The sequence below is a fragment of the Symphalangus syndactylus genome, chromosome 17 (assembly GCF_028878055.3).
Source record: "Symphalangus syndactylus isolate Jambi chromosome 17, NHGRI_mSymSyn1-v2.1_pri, whole genome shotgun sequence".
In the NCBI taxonomy this organism is placed as follows: domain Eukaryota; kingdom Metazoa; phylum Chordata; class Mammalia; order Primates; family Hylobatidae; genus Symphalangus; species Symphalangus syndactylus.
This window is the reverse complement of record NC_072439.2, coordinates 14,624,848-14,650,891: the sequence shown is the minus strand read 5'-3', so window position 1 is coordinate 14,650,891 and position 26,044 is coordinate 14,624,848. Positions and strand designations below refer to the sequence as shown.

At 52.3% G+C, this 26,044-nt stretch overlaps 2 protein-coding genes across 3 annotated transcripts in view; one reads left to right on the top strand and one right to left on the bottom strand.

The window, feature by feature from the left end:
* UHRF1 (ubiquitin like with PHD and ring finger domains 1) overlaps window positions 1–7,618 on the bottom strand; it is a 53,384-nt gene extending 45,766 nt beyond the window's left edge. Inside the window, exons 1-2 of one of the 2 annotated variants that reach the window (XM_055251376.2) lie at window positions 5,678–7,618; window positions 4,300–4,462 (exon numbers count right to left, since the gene is read on the bottom strand). In XM_055251376.2, the coding sequence (XP_055107351.2) occupies window positions 4,300–4,462; window positions 5,678–5,859 (345 nt within the window). In that variant the 5' untranslated portion in view covers window positions 5,860–7,618. Of the gene's footprint in view, window positions 1–4,299; window positions 4,463–5,086; window positions 5,224–5,677 lie in introns of those variants that run through there. The other variant, XM_055251377.2, reaches the window with a different exon arrangement.
* A 4,428-nt stretch (window positions 7,619–12,046) lies between these two features.
* On the top strand, window positions 12,047–24,668 carry ARRDC5 (arrestin domain containing 5). The gene is made up of 3 exons (XM_055251342.2): window positions 12,047–12,375; window positions 18,232–18,437; window positions 24,101–24,668. Exons 1-3 carry the CDS (start codon window positions 12,078–12,080, stop codon window positions 24,626–24,628), a joined length of 1,032 nt encoding a protein of 343 aa, XP_055107317.1. The 5' UTR covers window positions 12,047–12,077; the 3' UTR covers window positions 24,629–24,668.
* The last annotated feature ends 1,376 nt before the right edge of the window (window positions 24,669–26,044 follow it).

Here is a 26,044-nt window from a genome sequence, read left to right as displayed (position 1 = left end):
GGCGTGCCCTCTGCCAGGGAGCCCTCCCGGGGGACGGATGCCACACACAGTGGGTGGGAGCTGGTGGTAGGGACCCTCCCTCCTGCAGCCAGAAGGGCAGGTCTCTGCAAGGGGCCGTCCGGTGGGGACACCTGAGGCACCACTGTGACAAGTGACCCTTGCAAGGCCATTCCTGGGCCACCATTTTAACTGAGGCATCAGACTGACCTTAATCCTGCCTTTGAGGCATGGAAGTCTCTGAGCATATTTGTGGTTGTCGTGACTGGTAGGGCAGGATGCTCTGGCGTGGAGTGGGTGGAGGCCAGGGACGCTGCTCAGCACCCTCCAGTGCCCAGGACGGTCCCAGCTAGAGGATGACCTGGCCCCAAACATCCACAGTGCAGAGCAGGAGAGGCCCTGTGCTAAGAGATTTATTTCACTTTCATTGTGAGCTCGGCACAGGGCTCACTCCGCCCTTCAAATCCATAACCTCTTGAATTCGCACTGCGCTGCAGCGTGGTGGGTATTAGCCCTGTCTAAAATCAGATGATGTGGGAGCTGGCGAGTCGCTGGCCAGGGACGCTGAAAAGATTATGTACGGTGCAGAGTGTTGTACCTGAGCAGGTTAAAGGTGCCGCAAAAGACAGCTATTGTTATTTTGATGTGCAGCCAAAAAAAAAAAAAAAAAGATTGAGGGCCGGGGGGGCCACAGATGCCTCTCCCATTGCCTAGGCTGGGCCATCTGCCCAAAGTCACTGCCCTCGATCAACTCCCTGCATTCCTGCCCATCAGGCGACATCACTGTCACCCTATTCAGCCCAAGTGAGACCACCACGAGATCCTCCATATTCCAAGACAGACCCAACTCTGTTCTGCTCTGGGGTCTCCATCAACTTCACTGCAGACCTTGGGCTGCTAGGCCAGGTTTCTTTAAACAGGGAAAAAAAAAGGACTGTGAACACTCTAGAACATTCTATAAGAATAACGGCCCATTTGCGCCCACCGGGAACTGCGTTGCTTTCTATCACACTAGCCTGGGTGCCTGCAGACTTCACGCTCTGGGAGGTACTGCTGTGTGCCTCTGTCCCGCCTTCCTGCCACTGTCCAAACCTCCCTGCTGCCAGCTCACTTTCCCAGCCATGCAAGTGGGGAAATTGCATCACCTCTGTGGCCCGGAAGACAGCTGCAACGACACGATCTCTTAAAAGCTACTGCATGGGGGCCGGGCGCGACGGCTCATGCCTGTAATCCCAGCACTTTGGGAGACCAAAGGAGTGGGGGGGGGGGGGGGGGTGAATCACCTGAGGTCAGGAGTTCGAGACCAGCCTGACCAACATGGAGAAACCCCATCTCTACAAAAAATACAAAAAAAATTAGCTGGGCGTGGTGGCGCACACCTGTAATCCCAGCTACTTGGGAGGCTGAGGCAGAAGAATCGCTGGAACCCAGGAGGCAGAGGTTGAGGTAAGCCGAGATCGCGCCATTGCACTCCAGCTTGGGCAATAAGAGCGAAACTCCGTCTCAAAAAAAAAAAAAAAAAAAAAAAAAGCTACTGCATGGGAAACAGCCACAGGGTAAGGGAACTAAGAGGCGGTTATGAAGGTTACATAGGAACACGGAATCTTTCCATAACTACCAGAGCTGACCTGGGAGACAAAATTCAGTGTTGAGAGCCCAGTCCCAGAAACCAAAATCCCAGGTTCCAATCCCAGCTCCCTGTTCAGTCGGGGTGAGTTCTGGCAGGGCTAGGGCCAGGTGTCATCACTGCCAACATCCTGACAATTAAAAGCACAATGCACATGGCTGGGCGCAGTGGTTCACACCTGGAATCCCAGCACTTTGGGAGACGGAGGTAGGTGGATCACCTGAGGTCAGGAGTTCGAGACCAGCCTGGCCAACATGGTGAAACTCTGTCTCTACTAAAAATACAAAAAATTAGTCAGGCGTGGTGGTGGGTGACTGTAATCCCAGCTACTTGGGAGGCTGAGGCAGGAGGATCACTTGAACTTGGGAGGTGAAGGCTGCAGTGAGCCCAGATCGAGCCACTGCACTCCAGCCTGGGCCACAAGAATGAAACTCCATCTCAAAAAAAAAAAAAAAAAAAAAATGCACAATGTACATGTCTAATTAACATAAGTGTTCCTGTCATTGTCACACTAAACTTAGAGATGTGACAGACACTATTGTATGACTCAAGTATTATGTTACAAATGAGGGGAGGTAGGGGTTTTGGGTTGCATGGATGTAGACATTTGTCAAAATTATTCAGTCTGTTTAACATCTGTTTCACTATAGACAAAGTTTTTAGGTCAGGCACCATAGCTCACACCTGTAACCCCAACACTTTGGGAGGCCAAGGCAGGAGGGTCACTTGAGCCCAGGAGACCACCCTGGGCAACATAGTAAGACCCCATCTCTACAAAAGATACAAAAACTAGCCAGGCATGGTGGTGCATGCCTATAGTCCTAGCTACTTGGGAGGCTGAGGCTGAAGGATTGCTTGAGCCCAGGAAGCTGAGGCTATAGCGAGCTGTGATCGTGCCACTGCACCACAGCCTGGGCAGAGTGAGATCCTGTCTCAAATAGGAACAACAAAAAAAAAATCAATGAGAACAGAACCAAAAACAAATACTGAGCTCTAGTTACTGATGGTGTGCTGCAGTAATTAGGGGAAAGGTGGACTGGTGTCTGCAACTTACTTTGAAATGCATCCCAGAAAGATGGACTGGCGGGCAGAGAGAAAGACACAGAGCGCTTCAAGATAAACCTAATACGTCAGAATACCGATAGTAAAATCTACATGGCAGGTGCGTCTAGGTGTTCTCCCATTCCTGCATGGTTGAAATGCAAAAGGTAAAACGCTGCTCAGTGGCTGGCACAGAGTGGACACTCAGCATGATCTCCTCTCCTGAACTTGGGGGCATGAGAGTCCAACCCGCCATTGACCTACGCTGTGAACTTAGAAGGTCCTTGCAGGCTTCAGAAACTCTTTGTGAAATGAAGCCTTCTGTGCTGACCCAGTAGGCTGAGCGGCAAATCAAAATCAATTTGGATGCCACAAAGGGAGCACGCATCGTAGGAGAAGGAAGAGAGCGCCAGGCGGAGCTCCTCTGTGGAGCCCGGCCCTGCCTCTTCTCTGCACGCACGCGGCTTGCACCGTCGTCAACTCCCCAAGTTCTCCAGATCGCCTCCTCCCGGGGCAGGGCGGGTTAACTCAGATTCTTGAGACTCAAGTCATCATGTCTCTTACGGGAAGAGGACTAAGGAAGGTCTCCTACGGCATGCAAGCCGGAGAAATTAATCATCAGGTCTCATCTGGAGTGAGCAGGCATGATCCTCCCAGCCCCCAAAAACCCCTGGCCGGGCGCGGTGTTTATTTTGCAACCTAGACACCAGATGGCAGCAGTACCCGGTTCAAAATCCAACAACAACACAGTGGGGTACACGCAGCTCAACTGACGACTTTTAATCCAATTCCAGTAGTCTACGCCCGTCCCCACGGTCCAACCAACTCCAGCAGACGGGACCTACACCTTCGATCACACTGTCTCATCCTGCCGGGAAACCCCACTCACAGTAGGTCCCACAGTCCCCCACAAAAACACCAACCAAAGTAGCACCTCCACCCCCAGGTGCCAATGGAGGGAGCGCCCCAAATGTGGCAGCTATGAAATCAAAGGGGGACATTTTAAATGCAACGAGGGGCTGGAGAAAGAACAGAGAAAGAGACAAGGGCCGGTGGACCCCTCGGGGACCACACGCCCCAGGTCACCAGCAGCCGCAGCACAGCAGGCTCAGAGTGGCGGAAATTCCTGATTAGCAAGCGCCATCTCCAGACTCTGAATAAGCTAATCCAAATTTTTAGAAAAAAACGCTCTCAGGGTCTGATGCTTAACCGGTACAGGCTGTGAGCAATTGGTGGTGGATGTTTAATAAAGAAAACCTGGTCCCCTCCGTCCTAGCTACCGGATGGTCCTGGGCCTTTACTCGAAAATTCCTCAGCCTTCCGTCGGCCACCTCCAAAACTTCTTTCTCTAGCCATTATTTTGAGGGGGAGCTTTGAAAAAAGAAGTTTAAAAGCCCAGACCCTATAGATTCGAGGGCCAGCCGCCAGCCCAGCGTGTCAATCTGTGAGTCCTCCCTTTGTTCCTTCCTCTCGCAGGCATTTGAGGTTTCTGTGGACTTCTCCTTCCGGGAGAGGTGAAGTGGGACCGGACGAGGTTGTGGGGGGGAGGTGGGAGGGAGAAAGTATCGGCTGCTGGCTGCAGAGGCGCGGGGCCTGGACCAGGCATAGAACAAAGGTGCTGGCGGCGGGTGTACCTGTTTGCCCCTGTAGAACAGCCTCTGCAGGCCTGGCTCCACGTGGAACAGCTCCTGGATCTTCCGCCTCAGCTCCTCCACCTTGGTCAGCCTGGACAGCGAGTCCACCGTGTGGGTCTGCCTCCCGTCCATGGTCCGAACCTGGATCCACATGGTGTCGGCCCTGAGGGGAGGGACAGCAAAAACCCCAGATCAGTTTTACCAGCACCTCTAAAGCCATGCCATGCTCTAAGGAGTCGGGGTTGCTTTTGTCCGGCCTGTGGACACCAAGAAACTCCCAGGATGCCCTCCCAGTCCTCCTATACAGCCAGACCCCGGCCAGGGCCAGACACAGCAAATTAAGGACTTCAGGTATTAACGACTAGCCAAGTGTTGAAGATTGAGGAGGAAGGAGAATGAAAAGAGGGAATTGAAAGGAAAGCAAAAGGTCCAACCCATCCCTCCTTCCCCACGACCAGAGGAGGAAAGAGGCCCGGGCCAAGCGGCCGAGTTGGTTCGTTTAGTCATTCATTCATTGATTCATTCATTCCTCGGATTCCTATTTACGGAAGAGGGAATCCCAGAAGTCCAGCGCGGGCTGGAACTTCAGAAGTCCCGGGGGAACTCAACCAAGTGCTACTGAGAGTGAAAAACCCCACCCGAGATCCGCGGACCCCGGGACCCCTAGGTGCCCGCGCCCCCGGTCCTTGCCGCCCCCCCGCGCGCGTGCGCGACCGGGCCCGCCCGCGGTGGCCATGGCAACCGGCCGCCCCGTCCCGGCCACCCGCGCGCGCGCCCCGCGACTCACCTCGACCTCCAACCCCCGGCAGCTCGCGCCCCTCCAAACCCTGGACCCTCGGCGTCCCTCCCGCACTCTCACCGGCCCGCGCGGGTCGCGCCAGCGAGCCCACGCCCACCCCAGCCGCTGGGACGACCGAGGGGGCCCCCGCTCGTCAAGTTCCGCCCCCCTTCACTTGAGCCGCCTCTTATTGGCTCCGCAGCACCCGGCCGCCCCGCCCCGCTCGCTCCCCATTGGCCCAGATGCGCCCGGGGAACTCAGGGCGCGCGAAATCGGGCTCGGGCGCGACAATTGAATCGCGGGGCGCCCCGCGCGCAGGCGCGGAGCCTGACATCCTCCCCGGCGGCTCGCCGGGCCCTCCCCCACCCGGCGCGCTCGACCCCCCGCCGGGCTCCGGGGACGCAGCGCTGGTCCCGGCTCCAGCCGGGTGTGTGCCGGGGAGCGACTCCCGAGGGTTAGGCGGAAGGGGAGGCCCTGGATCCCGGGACAGAGTGCGGGACACGCGTGCGCCCAGGCTGGCCGCGCGGGAAAGTTTTGCAAAGTTCCCGAGCCCCGTGCGCCCGGCCCGGGCTGGCACCCCGACCCGGCCCGCCCGCTCACCTCTCCGGTCGCCGCGAACAGCTTGTCTGCCTGCGCGCCTGGCCCGGCTGGGGATGGCGATGAAGCCGCGTGCGTGGCCCGGACCCCGCGCGGACTTGCGTGCGACCCGGAGCGCCCGCTCGGCAAACGCTGCCCGCCGCGCTGCCAGCTGCTCTGATTTTTTTCCCGCGAAAACTCGGCATTTGGGAGTTGCGGGGCCGCAGGAGGCCGTGCCGGGGGCGGGCGCCTGCCTCCTGATTGGCCGACGCAGTGGCGGGAAGCGAGAAAGAGGGTGGGGGGCGCCCCCGCCTCTGTCCACGGCGCCTCCGCCTAGCGGGCCACGGCTCCGCCCAGCCCTGTGCGCTCTGCTGGGCGCGCCCAGCGTGCAAAGGGGCTGCGTGGCAGGGCCTGGTCACCCCCTGCAACGTGGACCCCCCCAGGAGCCTTGGGGACCCCCAAGGTACAGACTCCCTGACCTCTTAAGTCCAAGTCCGTTCGCAGCCCCCCACTCGCACGCATTGACTAGTAGGTCTAAGAAGGCCGGAATAAATGTGTAAATACTGCGAGGGAATGTGGGGGACCCCTAGGAGACCACCTGCACCCTGATGGCTCGCCTGATCGCCCCAAGCCCCACTGCCTGGCGTCAGGGCCTGCCAGGGCGCCCCACTCTACCCACCCGCAGGGCTTGTTTGCTGTCTTTTCCCGCCTCGTTTTCCCGCCTTCTCCAGGCTGTCCAGGCGGGCAGGGCTGCCCTGCCCCCTCCGCCCTGTCTATTCCACTCTGACCAGTCCTGGCGGGCACAGGAGTGACCTGTGCTGGGCACCTACAAAGCAGCTGGACAGGCTGTTCAGAGCTGCAGAACCCAGCGGTGTACATGGCAGACCCAGTTGGTGGTCTCAGGGAGAGAAAATTCCCAACTGGGGGAGACAGGCAAGAAATGAATAACTAAAGCAGATAATTTCAGATGATTCCTTATAGGAGAGTGACCAGCAGCCATGTGGTGGGAGGCGGGCAGAGAGGTACTCTCTCACTGGGGCCACTGCGGTGGGCCTCTCGGAGAAGATGACATTTGAGCTGGAATTGGAGATGAGACTCCAAGGACAGATGGGTCTAGGAGGGAAAGTCAAACCCAGAGGCCGGAAAAGGCTTAGAGGTGTCCAGGGAGCAGGAAGGGGCTGGTGTGGTTGGGGCCCACTGAGCAAAGGGGAGGGGGAGTTGAGGTCAGAGGGGTGATATATAATACCTTGAAGGCCACCGGGGAGGACTTTGGTCTTTCTCTTGAGAGCTGTCAGCAGAAAAACGTTGAGTTCCCACTTAGCTTTTTACGTTTCTTCGTCACTCTATTAAGTCTCCTCTATCTGGTCAGTGGCACTTCTGCTATGTCCTTAATATAGGAGACAGATCATGGCCCCCGAAGATATGCGTCTCTAGACCCCCACGTCCTCGCCCCCAGGATCTGTGAATACAGTGCCTTACGCAGCTAAAAGGACTTTGCAACTTTGCAGGTGTGATTCAGTTAATGATTTTGAGTTGGGGAGCGTCTCCTGGGTGATCCAGGTGGGCACAATGTCCTTAAAAGGTCCTAATAAGTGAAAGAGGGATACAAAAAGGTCAAAGTCAAAGGATACGGGAAAGTGGAAGCAGGCTTTACAATGATCAGGCCAAGGGCCAGGCGCGTTGGCTCACACCTGTAATCCCAGCACTTTGGGAGGCCGAGGCAGGCAGATCACCTGAGGTCAGGAGTTCGAGACCAGCCTGACTAACATGGAGAAACCCCGTTTCTACTAAAAATACAAAATTAGCCTGGCGTGGTGGCACATGCCTGCAATCCCAGCTACTCGGGAGGCTGAGGCAGGAGAATCACTTGAACCCAGTAGGTGGAGGTTGCAGTGAGCCAAGATCGCGCCATTGCACTCCAGCCTGGGCAACAAAAGCAAAACTCAGTCTCAAAAAAAAAAAAAAAAAAAGATCAGGCCAAGAGGCAAGAAAGATTGGCAGCCTCTGGTGGCTAGAAAAAGCAAGAAAGACTCCTAGAACCCACCCTGCCCCTAAAATTTATTTCAGACTTCTGACCTCCCAAACTGTAAGATGATAAATGTGTGGGCCGGGCGCGGTGGCTCACACCTGTAATCCCAGCACTTTGGGAGGCCGAGGCAGGCAGACAACTGGAGGTCAGGAGTCGCCAGACTAGCCTGCTCAACATGGTGAAACCCCGTCTCTACTAAAAATACAAAAATTAGCCAGGTCTGGTGGCGGGTGCCTGTAATCCCAGCTACTCGGGAAGCTGAGGCAGAGAATTGCTTGAACCTGGGAGGCAGAGGTTCCAGTGAGCAAAGATCGTGCCACTGCACTCCAGCCTGGGCAACAGAGCAAGACTGTGTCTCAAAAAAAAAAAAAAAAAAAATTAGCTGGGCAGGGTGGTGTGTGCCTATAATCCCAGCTACTCAGGAGATTGAGGCAGGAGAATCACTTGAACCCAGGAGACGGAGGTTGCAGTAAGCCAAGATCGAGTCAGTGTACTCCAACCTGGGTGACAGAGCAAGACTCTATCAACAAATAAATGTGTGGTTTGCAGCCACTGAGTTTGTGGTCCTTTGTCATAGCAGCCTTGGGAAGCTCCTGCATTCTAATCCACGATGTCCAGATGGTGCTGTTCACTGTCTCCAACCTCAGTACACCATCAATGCTGCTGCACACAGTTCTAGACCCTCAGCCATCAGCCAGGTAGGACCCACACCGCAGGTATGAGCAGGTCCACCTGAGGGTTTGAGACTGCTTGAGCTCTTTCAAAATGACAGCACCTGCTGCAGGAACCGAGCCTATTTCTATCAGAACACATCATCTGTTTGTAGCGCTGTTGCGAAAAGTCACCACGGCTGAAAGAGGGAATACATTTTTCTTTTTCTTTTTGAGATGGAGTCTTGCTTTGGTGCCCAGCCTGCAGTGCAGTGGTATGATCTTGGCTCTCTGCAACCTCCGCCTCCAGGGTTCAAGCAATTCTTCTGCCTCAGCCTCCCCAGTAGCGGGAACTAGAGGTCCGCACCATCATGTCCGGCTAATTTTTGTATTTTTAGTAGAGACGGGGTTTCACCACGTTGGCCAGGCTGGTCTCCAACTCCTGACCTTAGGTGATCTGCCCGCCTGGACCTCCCAAAGTGCTGGGATTACAGGCATGAGCCACTGTGATTGGCCAGGAATGCATTTTTCATGTACATGTGGTGAGGGGCACAGCCCAAGCACCTTGTATAACAGAAGTTGTGTCACAGAAGAGGTATCTAGCCCTCCCTGCAGAAAAGATACTGAGGGCTGTTGATTGAGGGCTCCAGTTCCCTAGTCATCTTGAGAAAATCAAAATTTCTCAAATTAGCTCAGGTTAATTGTCCAGCTGGGTGCAGTGGCTCACACCTGCAATCCCAGCGCTTTGGGAGGCTGAGGAAGGCTGATCTCTTGCACCCGGGAGTTTGAGACCAGCTTGGGCAACGTAGTGAGAACCTTGCTCTACAAAAAATAAAAATAAATGAGCCAGGCATGGTGGTGTGCACCTGTAGTCCCAGCTACTCAGCACACTGATGCAGGAGGACCTCCTGAGCCCAGAAGATCAAGGCTGCAGTGAGCCATGCTTGCGCCACTGCACTCCAGCCTGGGTGACAGAACGAGACTCTGTCTCAAAAAATAGTAATAATTGCTCAAGTTAATCATTTAAAAACATGAGTAACAAACTATTCCAGGCATCTCAGAAAAAAAGTTCACAAGTCACTTAGAGCAGGGGTGTCCAATCTTTTGGCTTCCCTGGGCCACACTGGAAGAATTGTCTTGGGCCACACATAAGATACACTAACACTGGCCGGGCACAGTGGCTCACACCTGTAATCCCAGAACTTTGGGAGGCCAAGGCAGGTGGATTACCGAGGTCAGGAGATCAAGACTAGCCTGGCTAACACGGTGAAACCCCGTCTCTACTAAAAATACAAAAATTAGCAGGATGTGGTGGCACGTGCCTATAATCCCAGCTACTCGAGAGGCAGAGGCAGAATTGCCTGAACCCAGGAGGCAGAGGTTACAGTGAGCCGAGATTGCACCACTGCACTCCAGCCTGAGCAACAAGAGCAAAACTCCATCTCAAAAATAAATAAATAAATAAATAATAAAATACGCTAACACTAACAATACCTGATGAGCTAAAAAAATTGCAAAAAAATCTCATAATGTTTTAAGAAAGTTTACCAATTTGTTGCTGGGTGCAGTGGCTCACACCTGTAATCCCAGCACTTTGGGAGGCTGAGGCGGGTGGATCACGAGGTCAGGAGATGGAGACCATCCTGGCCAACATGGTGAAACCCCGTCTCTACTAAAAATGCAAAAAAAATTAGCCGGGCATGGTGGCACGTGCCTGTAGTCCCAGCTACTCGGGAGGCTGAGGCAGGAGAATGGCGTGAACCCAGGAGGCGGAGCTTGCAGTGAGCCGAGATCGCACCACTGCACTCCAGCCTGGGTGACTGAGCAAGACTCTGTCTCAAAAAAAAAAAAAAAGAAAGTTTACCAATTTGTGTTGAGCCGTATTCCACCCTGGGCCACATGTGGCCCGTGGGTCAGGGGTCGGACGAGCTTGACTTAGGGAAACAAGAGGCCAATGCCCACAAAAGCTATCACATAAAATAATGCAAGATACAGCCAAGACAAGAAATAAGGCCTGCCAGGCTAGAGAATGGGTATTTCCTAGCCCCTCCTATGATTCAATGTCCCTCCCTCTCAGGCACCAGGCCACATGCAAATCAGGTGCCAGGAATAACTGCTAGAATGCAAAGGGCCTCAGTTTCCCTTTTGCAAAATGATACATTCTCAGAGGTCATTAAGTCATTCAACAAACTTTTATTGATTCCACCCCCCCACCCCCACTCCTGGCTGAGCCAGATCCTGCCTGGGTCATGCAGACATTGGTGGGCACAAAGTTCACTTAGACAAGGTCTCACCCTGGAGGGACTTCCCATCCAATGGGGGAGATGCAGGCATAAAGAGAAATGTCAGCCGGGCGTGGTAGCTCATGCCTGTAATCCCAGCACTTTGGGAGGCCGAGCGAGGCTGGTGGATCACGAGGTCAGGAGTTCAAGACCAGCCTGGCCAAGATGGTGAAACCCTGTCTCTACTAAAATTAACAAAAATTGCCCAGGTGCGGTGGCTCACGCCTGTAATCCCAGCACTTTGGGAGGCCGAGGCAGGAAGATCACGAGGTCAGGAGATCGAGACCATCCTGGCTAACATGATGAAACCTCGTCTCTACTAAAAATACAAAAATTAGCCAGTTGCAGTGGCACATGCCTGTAATCTCAGATACTTCGGAGGCTGAGGTGGGAGAATCGCTTGAACCCGGGAGGCAGCAGTTGCAGTGAGCCGAGATCACACCATTGCACTCCAGTCTGGCTGACAGTGAGACCATCTCAAAAAATAAAAATAAAATAAATAAAAATACCAAAAAAAAATTAGCCAGGCATGGTGATGGTGCATGCCTGTAATTCCAGCTACGCAGGAGGCTGAAGCAGGAGAATTGCTTGAACCTGGGAGGCGGAGGTTGCACTGAGCCGAGATCGTGCCACTACACTCCAGCCTGGGTGACAGAATGAGACTTTGTCTCAAAAAAAGAAAAAGGCCAGGTGCAGTGGCTCACGCCTGCAATCCCAGCACTTTGGGAGGCTGAGGCGGGTGGATCTTGAGGTCAGGAGATCGAGACCATCCTGGCTCACACAGTGAAACTCTGTCTCTACCAAAAAATTAGCTGGGTGTGCTGGAATGCACCTGTGGTCCCAACTACTCAGGAGGCTGAGGCAGGAAAATCGCTTGAACCTGGGAGGCGGAGGTTGCAGTGAGCCAAGATGGTGCCCCTTCACTCCAGCCTAGACTACAGGGTGAGACTCCGTCTCAAAAAAAAAAAAAAAAGAACCAGTAAAAAAGAAACAGTGACGGCCGGGAGCAGTGGCTCACACCTGTAATCCCAACACTTTGGGAGGCCAAGGTGGGTGGATCACGAGTTCAGGAGATCGAGACCATCCTGGCTAACACGGTGAAACCCTGTCTCTACTAAAAAATAAAAAATACAAAAAATTAGCCGGGCGTGGTGGCGGGCGCCTGTAGTCCCAGCTACTTGAGAGGCTGAGGCAGGAGAATGGCGTGAACCCAGGAGGCAGAGCTCGCAGTGAGCCGAGATCGCACCACTGCACTCCAGACTGGGCGACAGAGCAAGACTCTGTCTCAAAAAAAAAAAAAAGAACCAGTGAGGACTACAGGTTTCCCAATCAACCACCCACCCTAAACAACAGTTTTGCCTCCTCTCCTGGCCATTGGGGTCCCCACTTCCTGGAACTCTGAGCTGAGTGATGTCATAGATGGATTACCTCACTAGGGCCAAGGAACTGGGAATTTCAGGGACATGGGGGAGGGAGAGGGATGTCTCTCTACCCCCCCCCAACCCCCCATGTCTGCGGTGAAGTCGATCGAATTAGTGCTGCCCGAGGATGCAATCTACCTGGCTGGCTCCAGCATAAAAGGGCAGGTGATCTTAACCCTGAACAGCACCCTGGTGGACCCCATAGTGAAGGTGGAGCTTGTGGGAAGGGGTTACGTCGAGTGGAGTGAAGAAGCTGGGGCATCCCGCGATTATAGCAGAAATGTCATTTGTAACAACAAGGCAGACTACGTGCATAAGACAAAGACATTCCCAGTGGAGGGTAAGGACGAGGCCAACAGCCACCCCTAACCATGACAGGAACCTGGGTCTGAAAATAAACACATCCAAGAGTCAATCAACAAACCTCCAGGGCTATCAGAAATAGGGAGTGGCCTGATTTCTCCCTAGGAGGGAAGCCATGTAGAACAATGACCATCAGATACACAAAACACGAAAATAAAAAGACATAAGGGGCTGATCAGAACCCAGATATTCAAAATGAAGGTTCAAAGTAGTCACCTTGGAAAACGCTCAGTCCAACAACTGCCTTTGAGAGGCCCCTGAGAAGTCTTATTCTTTTACAGATAAGTTTCACTCTGACAGCAAAACCCCAGGAGACAAAGTAGGCAGTCCTGTATTCCTGGGGAGAGACAGTGGAGGTAGACCAGGCACAGTGGTTCATGCCTGTAATTCCAGCACTGTGGGAGGCCAAGGCAGGTGGATCACTTGAGTTCAGGAGTTTGAGACCAGCCTGGCCAATATACAGAAACTCCGTCTCTGCCAAAAAATACCAAAAAACTAGCTGGGTGTGCTGGCACATGCCTGTAATCTCAGCTACTTGGGAGGCTGAAGCAAGAGAATCACTTGAACTCGTGAAGGGGAGGTTCCAGTAAGCTGAGATCGCACCACTGCACACCAGCCTGGGTGACAGAGCGAGATTCCCTCTCCAAAAAAGAAAGATAGTGGAGGTAGAAAAGCAAGGGAGACCTTCCAGGGAAGGAATAACTAGTCCCCAGTTCCACCAGGTCGGATCTGAAATCCGAACAAATGTCAGAGAGTCTGCTGAGCTGTCGGGGAATTATATGTCTTTTGCAAAATGTGTTTGTGGAGATATTCCCGGGTATTATGCAGTCAAGCAGAACACGTGGCCAACACTTGACTGAACAAAGTGTAATTTAATTTAATTTATTTGTGTATTTATTTATTTGTATCTTATTTATTTATTTATCTATTTTTTGAGACACAGTCTCGCCCTGCTTCCCAGGCTGGAGTGCAGTGGCGCCATCTCGGCTCACTGCAACCTCCGCTTCCCGGGTTCAAACGATTCTCCTGCCTCAGCCTCCCGAGTAGCTGGGATTACAGGTGCCCGCCACCACGCCCAGCAATTTTTTGTATTTTTAGTAGAGGCAGGGTTTCACCATGTTGGGCAGGCTGGTCTCGAACTCCTGACCTCGTGATCCGCCCACCTCAGCCTCCCAAAGTGCTGGGATTACAGGTGTGAGCCACCAGGCCTGGCTTATGTATTTATTTTTGAGACAGGGCCTCGCTCTGTTGCCCAGGCTAGAGGGCAGTGGTGTGATCACAACTCACTGCAGCCCCAGCCTCTCTGGCATAAGCGATCCTCTCACCTCAGCCTCCTGAGTAGCTGGGACCACAGGCACATGGCACCATGCCTGGCTAATTTTTGTTTATTTTTTGTTTTGTTTTTTTTGAGACGGAGTTTTGCTCTTGTTGCCCAGGCTGGAGTGCAATGGCGCAATCTCAGCTCACCACAACCTCCTGGGTTCAAACGACTGTCTCTTAAAAAAAGAACTAGCAATTTTTTTTTTTTTTTTTTTTTTGAGACTGAATCTCACTCGTTGCCCAGGCTGGAGTGCAGTGGCATAATCTTGGCTCACTGTAACCTCCGCCTCCCGAGTTCAACCGATTGTCCCGCCTCAGCCTCCCGAGTAGCTGGCACTACAGGCATGAGCCACCACTCCCAGCTAATTTTGTACTTTTAGTAGAGACGGGGTTTCTCCATGTTGGTCAGGCTGGTCTTGAACTCTCGACCTCAGGTGATCCACCCACCTCGGCCTCCCAAAGTGCTGCGATTACAGGCATGAGCCACCACACCTGGCCATTTTAGACTTAAAAATTTAGATGAGATGGTCTGTTCCACCAGAGGAGTATTCTGCAAAGAGGGGACAACCAAGCACAGAACTGAGTGATAGGAGGGACTTCAGCCATGCAAATATCCTGGGGACAAATTCAACTTACCAGACACTAATACTGAGCAATTATGTGACCTCTCTGGCTCTCAGTTAACCAATCTATAAAATGGGAGTAGGAGGAGGTCCTATTTCATAAGACTGTTTTGAGGACTTAATGATTTAATGGCACATAAAGGGCTTAGAATAATGCCAGGTATACAGTAAGTGCTTAAAAATTGCTATTTCTGGCCAGGCACGGTGGCTTACACCTGTTATCCCAGCACTTTGGGAGGCCAAGACAGGCAGATCACCTGAGGACAAGAGTTCAAGACCAGCCTGGCCAACATGGTGAAACCTTGTCTCTACTAAAAAATACAAAAATTAGCCGGGAGTGGTGGCACACACCTGTAGTGCCAGCTACTTGGGAGGCTGAGGAGGGACAATCGGTTGAACCCGGGAGGTGGAGGTTGCAGTGACCTGAGATTGCACCACTGCATGCCAGCCTGGGCAACAGAGTAAGATTCAGTCTCAAAAAAAAAAAAAAAATTTTGCTAGTTATTTTATTTTTATTTATTTACTTTTTTGGAGACGGAGTCTCCTCTGTCGCCCAGCAAGGAGTGCAGTGGTGCAATCTTGGTTCACTGCAAGCTCTGCCTCTCGGGTTCTCGCCATTCTCCTGCCTCAGCCTCCTGAGTAGCTGGGACTACAGGTGCCTGCCACCACGCCCGGCTAATTTTTTTGTATTTTTAGTAGAGATGGGGTTTCACCGTGTTAGCCAGGATGGTCTTGATCTCCTGACCTCGTGATCCACCCGCCTCGGCCTCCCAAAGTGCTGGGATTACAGGTGTGAGCCACTGCACCCGGCCGCTAGTTCTTTTTTTAAGAGACAGTCTTTACTCTGGCACCCAGGCTGGAGTGCCATGGCGTGATCTCAGCTCACTGCAACCTCCACCTCCTGGGTTCAAGCAATTCTCCTGCCCCAGCCTCCTGCATAGCTGGGATTACAGGCGCATGCCACTACACCCTACTAATTTTTTGTATTTTTAGTAGACACAGGGTTTCACCATGTTGGCCAGGCTGGTCTCAAACTTTTGACCTCAGGTGATCTGCCCCACCTCAGCCTCCCAAAGTGCTGGGATTACAGGCATGAGCCACCATGCCCATCCCAGGTTTTTCGTTTATTTAATAAACATTTTTTTTTTTTTTGAGATGGAGTCTCGCTCTGTCGCCCAGGCTGGAGTGCAGTGGCGTGATCTTGGCTCACTGCAAGCTCCGCCTCCCGGGGTTCATGCCATTCTCCTGCCTTGGCCTCCCGAGTAGCTGGGACTACAGGCACCCGCCACCACGCCCAGCTAATTTTTTGTATTTTATTAGAGACGGGGTTTCACTGTGTTTGCCAGTGTGGTCTCGATCTTCTGACCTCATGATCCGCCCACCTCGGCCTCCCAAAGTGCTGGGATTACAGGTGTGAGCCACCATTCCCGTTCCAGGTTTTTCATTTATTTAATAAACATTTGGCCGGGCGCGGTGGCTCACGCTTGTAATCCCAGCACTTTGGGAGGCCGAGGCGGGCGGATCACGAGGTCAGGAGATCGAGACCATGGTGAAACCCCCTCTCTACTAAAAATACAAAAAAAAATTAGCCGAGCATGGTGGCGGGCGCCTGTAGTCCCAGCTACTCAGGAGGCTGAGGCAGGAGAATGGCGAGAACCTGGGAGGCAGAGCTTGCAGTGAGCCGAGATTGCGCCACTGCACTCCAGCCTGGGCGGCAGAGCGAGACTCCGTCTCAAAAAAATAATAATAATAAAAAAATAAACATTTATTGAGTGCCTACTGTGCACAAACAAACACCGTGCTAGGTGCTGGGGATGCAGCAGTGATGAAAAAAACACAGCCTGGGCCATGCATGGTGGCTCACGCCTGTAGTCCCAGCACTTTGGGAGGCTGGGTGGGCAGATCTCCTGAGGTCACGAGTTCAAGACCAGCTTGACCAACATGGCAAAACCCCATCTCTATGAAAAATACAAAAATTAACCAGGTGTGGTGGCACGTGCCTGTAGTCCCAGCTACTTGGGGCGCTGAGGCAAGAGGATCACTTGAGCCCAAGAGGTCCAGGCTGAGTGACAAAGTCTCAAAAAAAAAAAAAAAAAAAAAGGCCGAGCCCACCCGGTCGCTCACGCCTGTAATCCCAGCCCTTTGGGAGGCAAAGGCAGGTGGATTATTTGAGGTCAGGAGTTCGAGACCAGCCTGGCCAACATGGTGAAACCCCATCTCTACTAAAAATACAAAAATTAGCCAGGCGTGGTGGTACACACCTGTAATTCCAGCTACTCAGGAGGCTGAGGCAGGAGAATTGTTTGAACCCAGGAGGTGGAGGTTGCAGTGAGCCAGGATCACGCCACTGCACTCCAGCCTGGGTGACAGAGTGAGATTCTGTATCAAAAAAACAAAAAAGAAATAAAGAGACAGGGTCCCTCGTATCTTTGGGATTGCCATGGGCTAGGGAAGATAGACAACGCTAAGAGGATTTTCGAGAAGTGCAAAGAGGAAAATGAAACAAAGGTCATGGAAATGGCGGTTGTGTGAGACTCTGCTTCCGAGACCATCACTCAGTCGGTCAATCAACATGTATTAAGCACCCACTGTATACCATGCACTGAAGGTCAAGCTCTATGAGGGCGAAAGTTTTCTCTGCCTCACATACTACTTTGTTTATTTATTTATTTTTAGAGACGGCGTCTAGCTGTGTCACCCAGGCTGGAGTACAGTGGCATGATCTCGGCTCACTGCAACCTCCGCCTCAAAGGTTCAAGTGATCCTCCCACCTCAGCATCCTGAGTACCGGGAACTACAGGTGTGCGCCACCACGCCTGGCTAATTTTTGTATTTTTAGTAGAGACGGGGTTTCGCCATTTTGGCCAGGTTGGTCTCGAACTCCTGACCTCAGGTGATCCACCCGCCTTGGCCTCCCAAAGTGCTGGGATTACAGGCATGAGCCACCGGACCCAGCTGGTTTGTGCCTATTATCCCAGCACTTCTGGGAGAGTGAGGCAGAAGGATTGCTTGTGGCCAGAAGTTCAAGACCAGCCTGGGAAACACAGCAAGACCCTGTGTCTACCAGAAATTTAAAAATTAGCCAGGCATGGTGGCATGGGCCTGTAGTCCCAGCTCTTCTGGAGGCTGAGGTGGGAGGATCACTTGATCTCAGGAGTTGGAGGCTGCAGTGAGCTATGATCACACCACTGCACTGCAGCCTAAGCGACAAAGCCAGACTTTGTCTCCACAAAAAGAAAAAATATATATATATTTGTTGAACTCTGAAGGCCTGACTTCCGCTTTCTCAGGTTCAGGGCAGGGGTATGCAAGGGCCCTTCAGTGGTTTCGGGTGACAACTCCAGGCATGTCACCCACCCCAGGGCATCCCACTCCAGCCCAGCTGGGACCTGATATTTATAGGCTCAGCAGGTCCTAAAAGCATCGAACTCAGTTTAACTCAGGAGGGACAGACAAGCCAAGCCCAGGACCCGCCTCCATGCCAAAACAATAAATCAAGCAAAAAAGGCCGGGTGCAGTGGCTCATGCCTATAACCCCAGCACTTTGGGATGGCGAGACGGGTGGATCACCGGAGGCCAGGAGTTCAAGACCAGCCTGGACAACATGACGGAACCCCGTCTCTATCAAAAATATAAAAATTAGCCAGGTGTGGTGGTGCACGCCTGTAATCACAGCTACTCGGGAGGCTGAGGCAGGAGAATCACTTGAACCTAGGAGGCAGAGGTTGCTGTGAGCTGAGATCTCACCACTATACTCCAGACTGGGCGACAGAGTGAGACCGTGTCTCAAAAATAAATAAATATAAAAATAAAGCAAAAAAAAAAAAAAAAAAGAAGAAGAGAAGAAGATTCTAGAACCTTCTGATGGCATTGGTGTGTTTTGCTTTCAGATAATTGGTTAAGTGCAGGCAGCCACACCTTTGACTTCCATTTCAACTTACCTCCCAGGCTTCCTTCTACCTTCACCAGCAAATTTGGCCATGTCTTCTACTTCGTACAAGCTTCCTGCATGGGCCGGGAACACATTTTAGCCAAGAAGAGGATGTACTTATTGGTTCAAGGAACTTCCGCCTTCCACAAAGAAACCCCATTCCAGGTACCGATGGGGGAAAGGCAGAGGTGGGAACGATCTTCAAGCTCCAAGGAGGAAGAGGGAAGGTGGGCAGGCAGGGGACAGAGAAGGTCCCATGGGGAGAAAGGAAGGGTGTTGGCAGCTTCCCAGGCCCGGAGCTTTCACAAAAGGTGAGTCAGAAACCTTACGGCAGCCGGAGGTCAAGACTGCAGTGAGCCATGTTTGCACCACTGCACTCCAGCCTGGGCGACAGAGTGAGACCCTGCCTCCAAAATAAAATAATATATATATATGTGTATGTGTGTGTATATATACATATATATATATACATATTTGTTTTTTTTTTTTTTGAGATGGAGTCTCACTCTGTCACCAGGCTGAAGTGCAGAGGCATGATCTCGGCTCACTGTAACCTCCGCCTCCCACGTTCAAGCGATTCTCATGCCTCAGCCTCCTGAGTAACTGGGGATTACAGACGTGCACCACCATTCCCAGCTAATTTTTGTATTTTTAGTAGAGACGGGGTTTCGCCATGTTGGCAAGGCTGGTCTTGAACTCCCGACCTCAGGTGATCCACCTGCCTTGACGTCCCAAAGTGCTGGGATTACAGGCGTGAGCCACCATGCCAGGCCAACTTCTTTTTAGAAAAGAAACAAGGGCAGAAACTAAGCCAGTGGCTTTCAACTGTGGCTGTTTTATCCCCATAAGGGACATTTGGCAATGTCTGGAGACATCTGTGGTTGTCTCAACTTGGGGGGTGCTCCTGGCATGGAGTGGGTGGAGGCCAGGGACGCTGCTCAGCACCCTGCAGTGCCCAGGACGGCCCCACCCAGGAGAATGGCCCAAACGTCCACTTGTCAAGGGGGAGACACGACCCTGGGGAAAAGCCAAGAAGAGGCCCCACAGGGTGACCCTCAGGGTGGGAGAGAGGCGTGTACACTCAGTAGCCCTCCAGCACTGACCTTGGAGCTCTCAGACAACAGAGGTGGTGGCCTCAGTCCAGGAGAAGGAAGGGCAGTGCAGCCTCCGCTTGGCTGAGTGCAGGACTCATTCTGGGTCCCTTCCCGAGTCCAGGTGCAGAGGCGGAAGTTGAGGTGGGAGGAGGGACGTTGGCCAAAGTCACTTCACCTCTCCAGGGAGTCATTTGTCATCAGAGCATTGGGACAGGACGACAAATGTCAGAGGGCTGGCATTTTTTTTTCCTTTTTCTTTCTTTTTTTTTTTTTTGAGACGGAGTCTCACTCTGTCACCCAGGCGGGAGTGCAGTGGCGCAATCTTGGCTTGATACAACCTCTGCCTCCCGGGTTCAAGTGATTCTCCTGCCTCAGCCTCCCGAGTAGCTGGGATTAGAAGTGCCCACCACCACGCCCAGCTACGTTTTGTATTTTTTGGTAAAGATGGGGTTTCAACGTGTTGGCCAGGCTGGTCTTGAACTCCTAACTTCAGGTGATCCGCCTGCCCAGGCCTCCCGAAGTGCTGGGATTACAGGCGTTAGCCACCGCTCCTGGCCGGTACCTCTATTAAAAAAAAATGTAATAGCTCAGTTGGAAATAAAGGGACATTGGTAGCTCTTGGCACCTCCTGATACCTCCTTCAGGACCAGGACAGAACTACTGGCTTTGTCTTGAGTTAGGGCAGTGGGTTCTTTCACACCTGCAGGGTCCTAACGCATGCTACGAATTTTCGAATAAGACTGCAGGGATTTAGAATGAAACCAGATTCAATTAACCTTCAGGAGAGGAGGGGCAGCTCCAGCTGCTCCTGAGAAGGCTGAAGAGAAGCCAGAGGCAGAAAAGTGGGAGGTGAGGTCAGAGGGGGTCCAGGGTCTGCCTGAGTTCCCGAAAAGGAAACATACCTGGCTTCCTGCAGTATGTTTTTCTTCTTCTTCTTCTTCTTTTTTTTTTTTGAGATGGAATCTCGCTCTGTCGCCCAGGCTGGAGTATAGTGGCGCGATCTCGGCTCACTGCAAGCTCTGCCTCCCGGGTTCATGCCGTTCTCCTGCCTCAGCCTCCCGAGTAGCTGGGACTGCAGGTGCCCACCACCACCACGCCCAGCTAATTATTTTTGTATTTTTAGTAGAAACGGGGTTTCACCGTGTTAGCCAGGATGGTCTCAATCTCCTGACCTCGTGATCCACCCGCCTCGGCCTTCCAAAGTGCTGGGATTACAGGTGTGAGCCACCACACCGGCTGTCTTCTTCTTCTTCTTTCTTCTTCTTCTTCTCCTCTTTTTTTTTTTTTTTTTTTTAGACAGAGTCTTGCTCTGTCACCCAGGCTGGAGTGCAGTGGCGCTATCTCGGCTCACTGTAACCTCTGCCTCCCGGGTTCACGACATTCTCCCGACTCAGCCTCCCGAGTAGCTGAGACTACAGGCACCCACCACCATGCCAGGCTATTTTTTTTTGTTTGTATTTTTAGTAGAGATGGGGTTTCATCCTGTTAGCCAGGATGGTCTCAATCTCCTGACCTCGTGATCCACCCGCCTCGGCCTTCCAAAGTGCTGGGATTACAGGGGTGAGCCACCGCACCCCGGCCTTCCTTTTTTTTTTTTTTTTTTTTGGAGACAGGGTCTCACTATGTTGCCCAGGCTGGTCTTGAACTTCTGGGCTCCAGTGATCCTCCCCCCTTGGCCTCTCCAAAGCGCTAGGATTACAGGTGTGAGCCACCATGCCCAGCCAGCAATGTTTTTCAAACCACAGGTCACAACCCAGTAGTGGGTTGCAAAAATCGATTTGGTGGAATACAAGCATTTTCTTTTCTTTTTTTTTTTTTTTTGTCTGAGACAGAGTCTCACTCTGTTGCCCAGGCTGGAGTGCAGGGCTGGATCTCAGCCTCACTGCAACCTCAGTCTCCCAGGTTCAAGTGATTCTCCTGCCTCAGCCTCCTGAGTAGCTGGGATTACAGGCGCGTGCCATCACCCCTGGCCAATTTTTGTATTTTTAGTAGAGATGGGGTTTCACCACGTTGGCCAGGCTGGTCTCGAACTCCTGACCTCAGGTGATCCTCCTGCCTCGGCCCCCCAAAGTGCTGGGATTACAGGTGTGAGCCACTGTGCCTGGCCATATATATATATATTTTTTTTTTTTTTTTTTTTTTTTTTTGAGATGGAGTCTTGCTCTTTCGCCAGGCTGGAGTGCAGCGGCGCGATCTCGGCTCACTTCAACCTCCGCCTCCTGGATTCCAGCAATTCTCCTGCCTCAGCCTGCTGAGTAGCTGGGATTGCAGATGCTTGCCACCACGCCCAGCTAATTTTTGTATTTTTAGTAGAGATAGGGTTTCACCAAGTTGGCCAGAATGGTCTTGATCTCTTGACCTCATGATCCGCCCACTCAGTCTCCTGAAATGCTGGGAGCGCCTGGCCATATTTTTATAAAATGAAAGAATAGGCAAGAAACTAAATAGGCAATATCAAAAAATAAATTTAGCAGGTTGCAACCTTTTTTTTTTTTATATTAAGATAAAAGAACAGAACAGGCAACAAGTAGAATAAAAATACCAGATATAACAATTTGCTATGTTGCAATCAACTTTTTAAAAATAAAAGCAGGCTGGGCACGGTGGCTCATGCCTGTAATCCCAGCAGTTTGGGAGGCTGAGGCAGGCAGATCAGCTGAGGTCAGGAATTCGAGATCAGCCTGACCAACATGGTGAAACCCCCGTCTCTACTAAAAATACAAAAATTAGCCGGGCGGGCCAGGCGCGGTGGCTCACGCTTGTAATCCCAGCACTTTGGGAGGCCGAGGCGGGCGGATCACGAGGTCAGGAGATCGAGACCACGGTGAAACCCCGTCTCTACTAAAAATACAAAAAAATTAGCCGGGCGTAGTGGCGGGCGCCTGTAGTCCCAGCTAGCTACTCGGAGAGGCTGAGGCAGGAGAATGGCGTGAACCCGGGAGGCAGAGCTTGCAGTGAGCCGAGACTGCGCCGCTGCACTCCAGCCTGGGCGACAGAGCGAGACTCTGTCTCAAAAAAAAAAAAAAAATTAGCCAGGCATGGTGGCAGACACCTATAATAATCCCAGCTACTTGAGAGGCTGAGGCAGGAGAATTGCTTGAACCTGGGAGGCAGAGGTTGTAGTGAGACAAGATTGTACCACCGCACTCCAGCCTGGGTGACAGAGTGAGATTCCATCTCAAAGAAAAGAAAATAAATAAAATAAAAATAAAAGCAAAGAACAGGCAATGTCAGAAAATATAAATTTTGTGAGTTTCAGTGAACTTTGTTTATTAAATCAATGAATAGGGCGAGGCATGGTGGCTCATGCCTGTAATCTTAGCACTTTGGGAGGCTGAGGTGGGAGGACTGCTTGAGCCCAGCAGTTTGAGACTAGCCTGGACAACATAGTGAGACCTTCTTTCAAAAAAAAAAAAAGCTGGGGTGTGTTGGCATGCATGCCTGTGGTCCCTACTACTTTGGAGGCTGATGGGGGAGGATCACTTGAGCCCAGGAGGTCAAGTCTGCAGTGAGCCATGAGTGCACCACTGCACTCCAGGCTGCATTAAAAAAAAAAAAAAAAAAAAAAATGCCAGACGCAGTGGTTCATGCCTGTAATCCCAGCACTTTGGGAGGCTGAGGCGGCTGGATCACAAGGTCAGGAGTTCAAGACCAGTCTGGCCAACATAGTGAAACCCTGTCTCTACTAAAAAATACACAAAAAATTAGCCGGGTGTGGTGGCATGCGCCTGTAATCCCAGCTACTCAGGAGGCTGAGGCAGGAGAATCTCGTGAACCCGGGAGGCAGAGGTTGCAGTGAGCCAAGACCTTGCCACTGCACTCCAGCCTGGGAGACAGAACGAGACTGCATCTCAAAAACAAAAAAAAAAGGAAGAGAGGAGAGGAGGAGAAATTGATATTCAGAATGGTAAATAGCCTTGCTCCAAGGACACTGGGAGAGGCCGAGCACGGTGGCTCACGCCTGTAATCCCAGCACTTTGGGAGGCCGAGGCGGGAGGATCACCTAAGATCAGGAGTTCATGACCAGCCTGGCCAACATGGCGAAACTCCATGTCTACTAAAAATACAAAAATTAGCTGGGTGAGGTGGCATGCGCTTGTAGTTCCAGGTACTCAGGAGGCTGAGGCAGGAAAATTGCTTGAACCCGGGAGGCGGAGGTTGCAGTGAGCCGAGATCACACCACTCCACTCCAGCCTGGGCGACAGAGCAAGACTCTGTCTCCAAAAAAAACAAAACACAAAACATGCTGGGAGATGGGAGATGACTCCAGGTTTTTGACTGCAAAATCCCTAGGGCTCCAGATTCCATCTTAATGCCTCTTCCTAGGAGAGCCCTCAAAGCCCCAGAGGCTTTTTTTTTTCTTTTTTTTTTTGAGACGGAGTCTTGCTCTGTAGCCCTGGCTGAAGTGCAATGGCACGATCTCGGCTCACTGCAAACTCCACCTCCCGGGTTCAAGAGGTTCTCCTGCTCAGCCTCATGTGCCATCATGCTCAGCTAATTTTTGTATTTTTAGTAGACGGGGGTTTTGCCATTTTGGTCAGGCTGGTCTCGAACTCCTGACCTTGTGATCCTCCCTCCTCAGCCTCCCAAAGTATTGGGATTACAGGCGTGAGCCATCGCGCCCAGCCAGCCCCATAGACTTTGAGGAGTTCCCAGGGTGGATCAGGCAGGCAAGTGGATTTTGTGGTCCTGGTCCCTCACGGTTGTCTGTTCCCCCACATCCTCCTCTTCTAGAACCCCTTGTTCGTGGAGGCTGAGGAGAAAGTCTCCTACAACTGCTGCCGCCAGGGCACTGTCTGCTTGCAACTCCAGATGGAAAAGAACACCTTCACGCCAGGAGAGAAAGTCGTCTTCACAACAGAGATCAACAACCAGACTAGCAAATGCATCAAGACGGTCATATTCGCCCTGTACGCCCACGTACAGTACGAGGGCTTCACGCCAGGCGCGGAGCGGCGGTCTCGGCTGGACAGCAGCGAGCTTCTGAGGCAGGAGGCCAACACCCCCATGACCCGCTTCAACACCACCAAGATTGTCAGCACCTTCAACCTGCCGTTGCTGCTGTCCGTGAGCAGCAGCACACAGGACGGTGAGATTATGCACACTCGCTACGAGCTGGTCACCACCGTGCACCTGCCCTGGTCCCTGACCAGCCTCAAGGCCAAAGTTCCCATCATCATCACCAGCGCCTCGGTGGACTCTGCCATCTGCCAGCTGTCAGAGGACAGAGCGTTACCCGTGAACCCAGATCACCAGAATTAAGTGCCCAAACTTTTAAATATAAAAGTTTTATGAGTCTCTACCAGGAGGAAGCCCTCTATCTTGCACAGGTGACTCTCAGATGAGTCGAGGAGTGGGCAGCAGGTTGTCTGCAACCTCCCCGAGCTCTAGCGGTTTAGGTATCCGTGTCTCCCATCCCTAGAACTATCACTGAATGCCTGGAACGGACAAAGGAAACCGGAAAGGTCTCCCAGGACCCAAACCCGGCATAGCCTGCCTTTTCCACCCTGAGTCTGCCCCAGCCTACTGGGGTCTCACAGTGCCAAGACCAGGGGTCCTACTTGGGGAGAATTCTCCCCTCTGCTAATGTCTGGTTGTATTGGCTGTCACAACTGCAGGGGATCAGGGGAGAAGAGCCTTATTGGCGTGGAGAGGGTGGAGGCCAGGGACGCTGTTCAGCACCCTGCAGTGTCCAGGACGGCCCCCACAATCAGGAAGTGTTTATCCTGAATGTCAACAGTACCAAGGGGGCTGAGCATGGTGGCTCATTCCTGTAATCCCAGGACTTTAGGAGGCCATGGCAGGAGGATCGCTTGAGACCAGGAGTTTGAGACCAGCCTGGGCAACATTGTGAGACCCCCATCTCTACAAAAAAAAAAAAAAAGAAAGAAAGAAAAACTGGCCGGGCACAGTGGCTCACACCCAGCCCAGCACTTTGGGGGGCCAAGGCAGGTGGATCACGAGGTCAGGAGATCGAGACCATCCTGGCTAACACGGTGAAACCCCATCTCTACTAAAAATACAAAAACAAAATTAGCCAGGTGTGGTGGTGGGCGCCTGTAGTCACAGCTACTTGGGAGGCTGAGGCAGGAGAATGGCATGAACCCGGGAGGCGGAGCTTGCAGTGAGCCGAGATCGTGCCACTGCACTCCAGCCTGGGTGACAGTGCAAGACTCCGTCTCAAAAAAAAAAAAAAAATTAGCTGGGCATGATGCTGCACACCTGTAATCCCAGCTACTCGGGAGGCTGAGGCAGGAGAATCTCTTGAACCTGGGAGGCTGAGGTTGCAGTGAGCTGAGATCACCTCACTGCACTCCAGCCTGGGTGACAGTGCAAGAGTCAGTCTAAATATATATATATGTATATGAAAAATTAGCTGGCTGTAGCAGCACACACCTGTAGTCCCAGCTATTAGGGAGGCTGAGGCTGGAGGATCACTTGAGTCTGGGAGGTCGAGGCTGAAGTGAGCCATGATCGCGCCACTGCACTCCAGCCTGGGTGACAGAGCAAGACCCTGTCTCAAAAAAAAAAAAAAAAAAAGCCACCCACAATGTCACAGTACACAGGGGGAGAAACTGTGTGCTGGTGTAATTCACAGAGGTTCCTGTTGAGCCCCAGGGCTGCTCTGTGGGTCTCATACCCGACTCGGATCTTGTGTCTCCTCTGCCTACAGCAGCT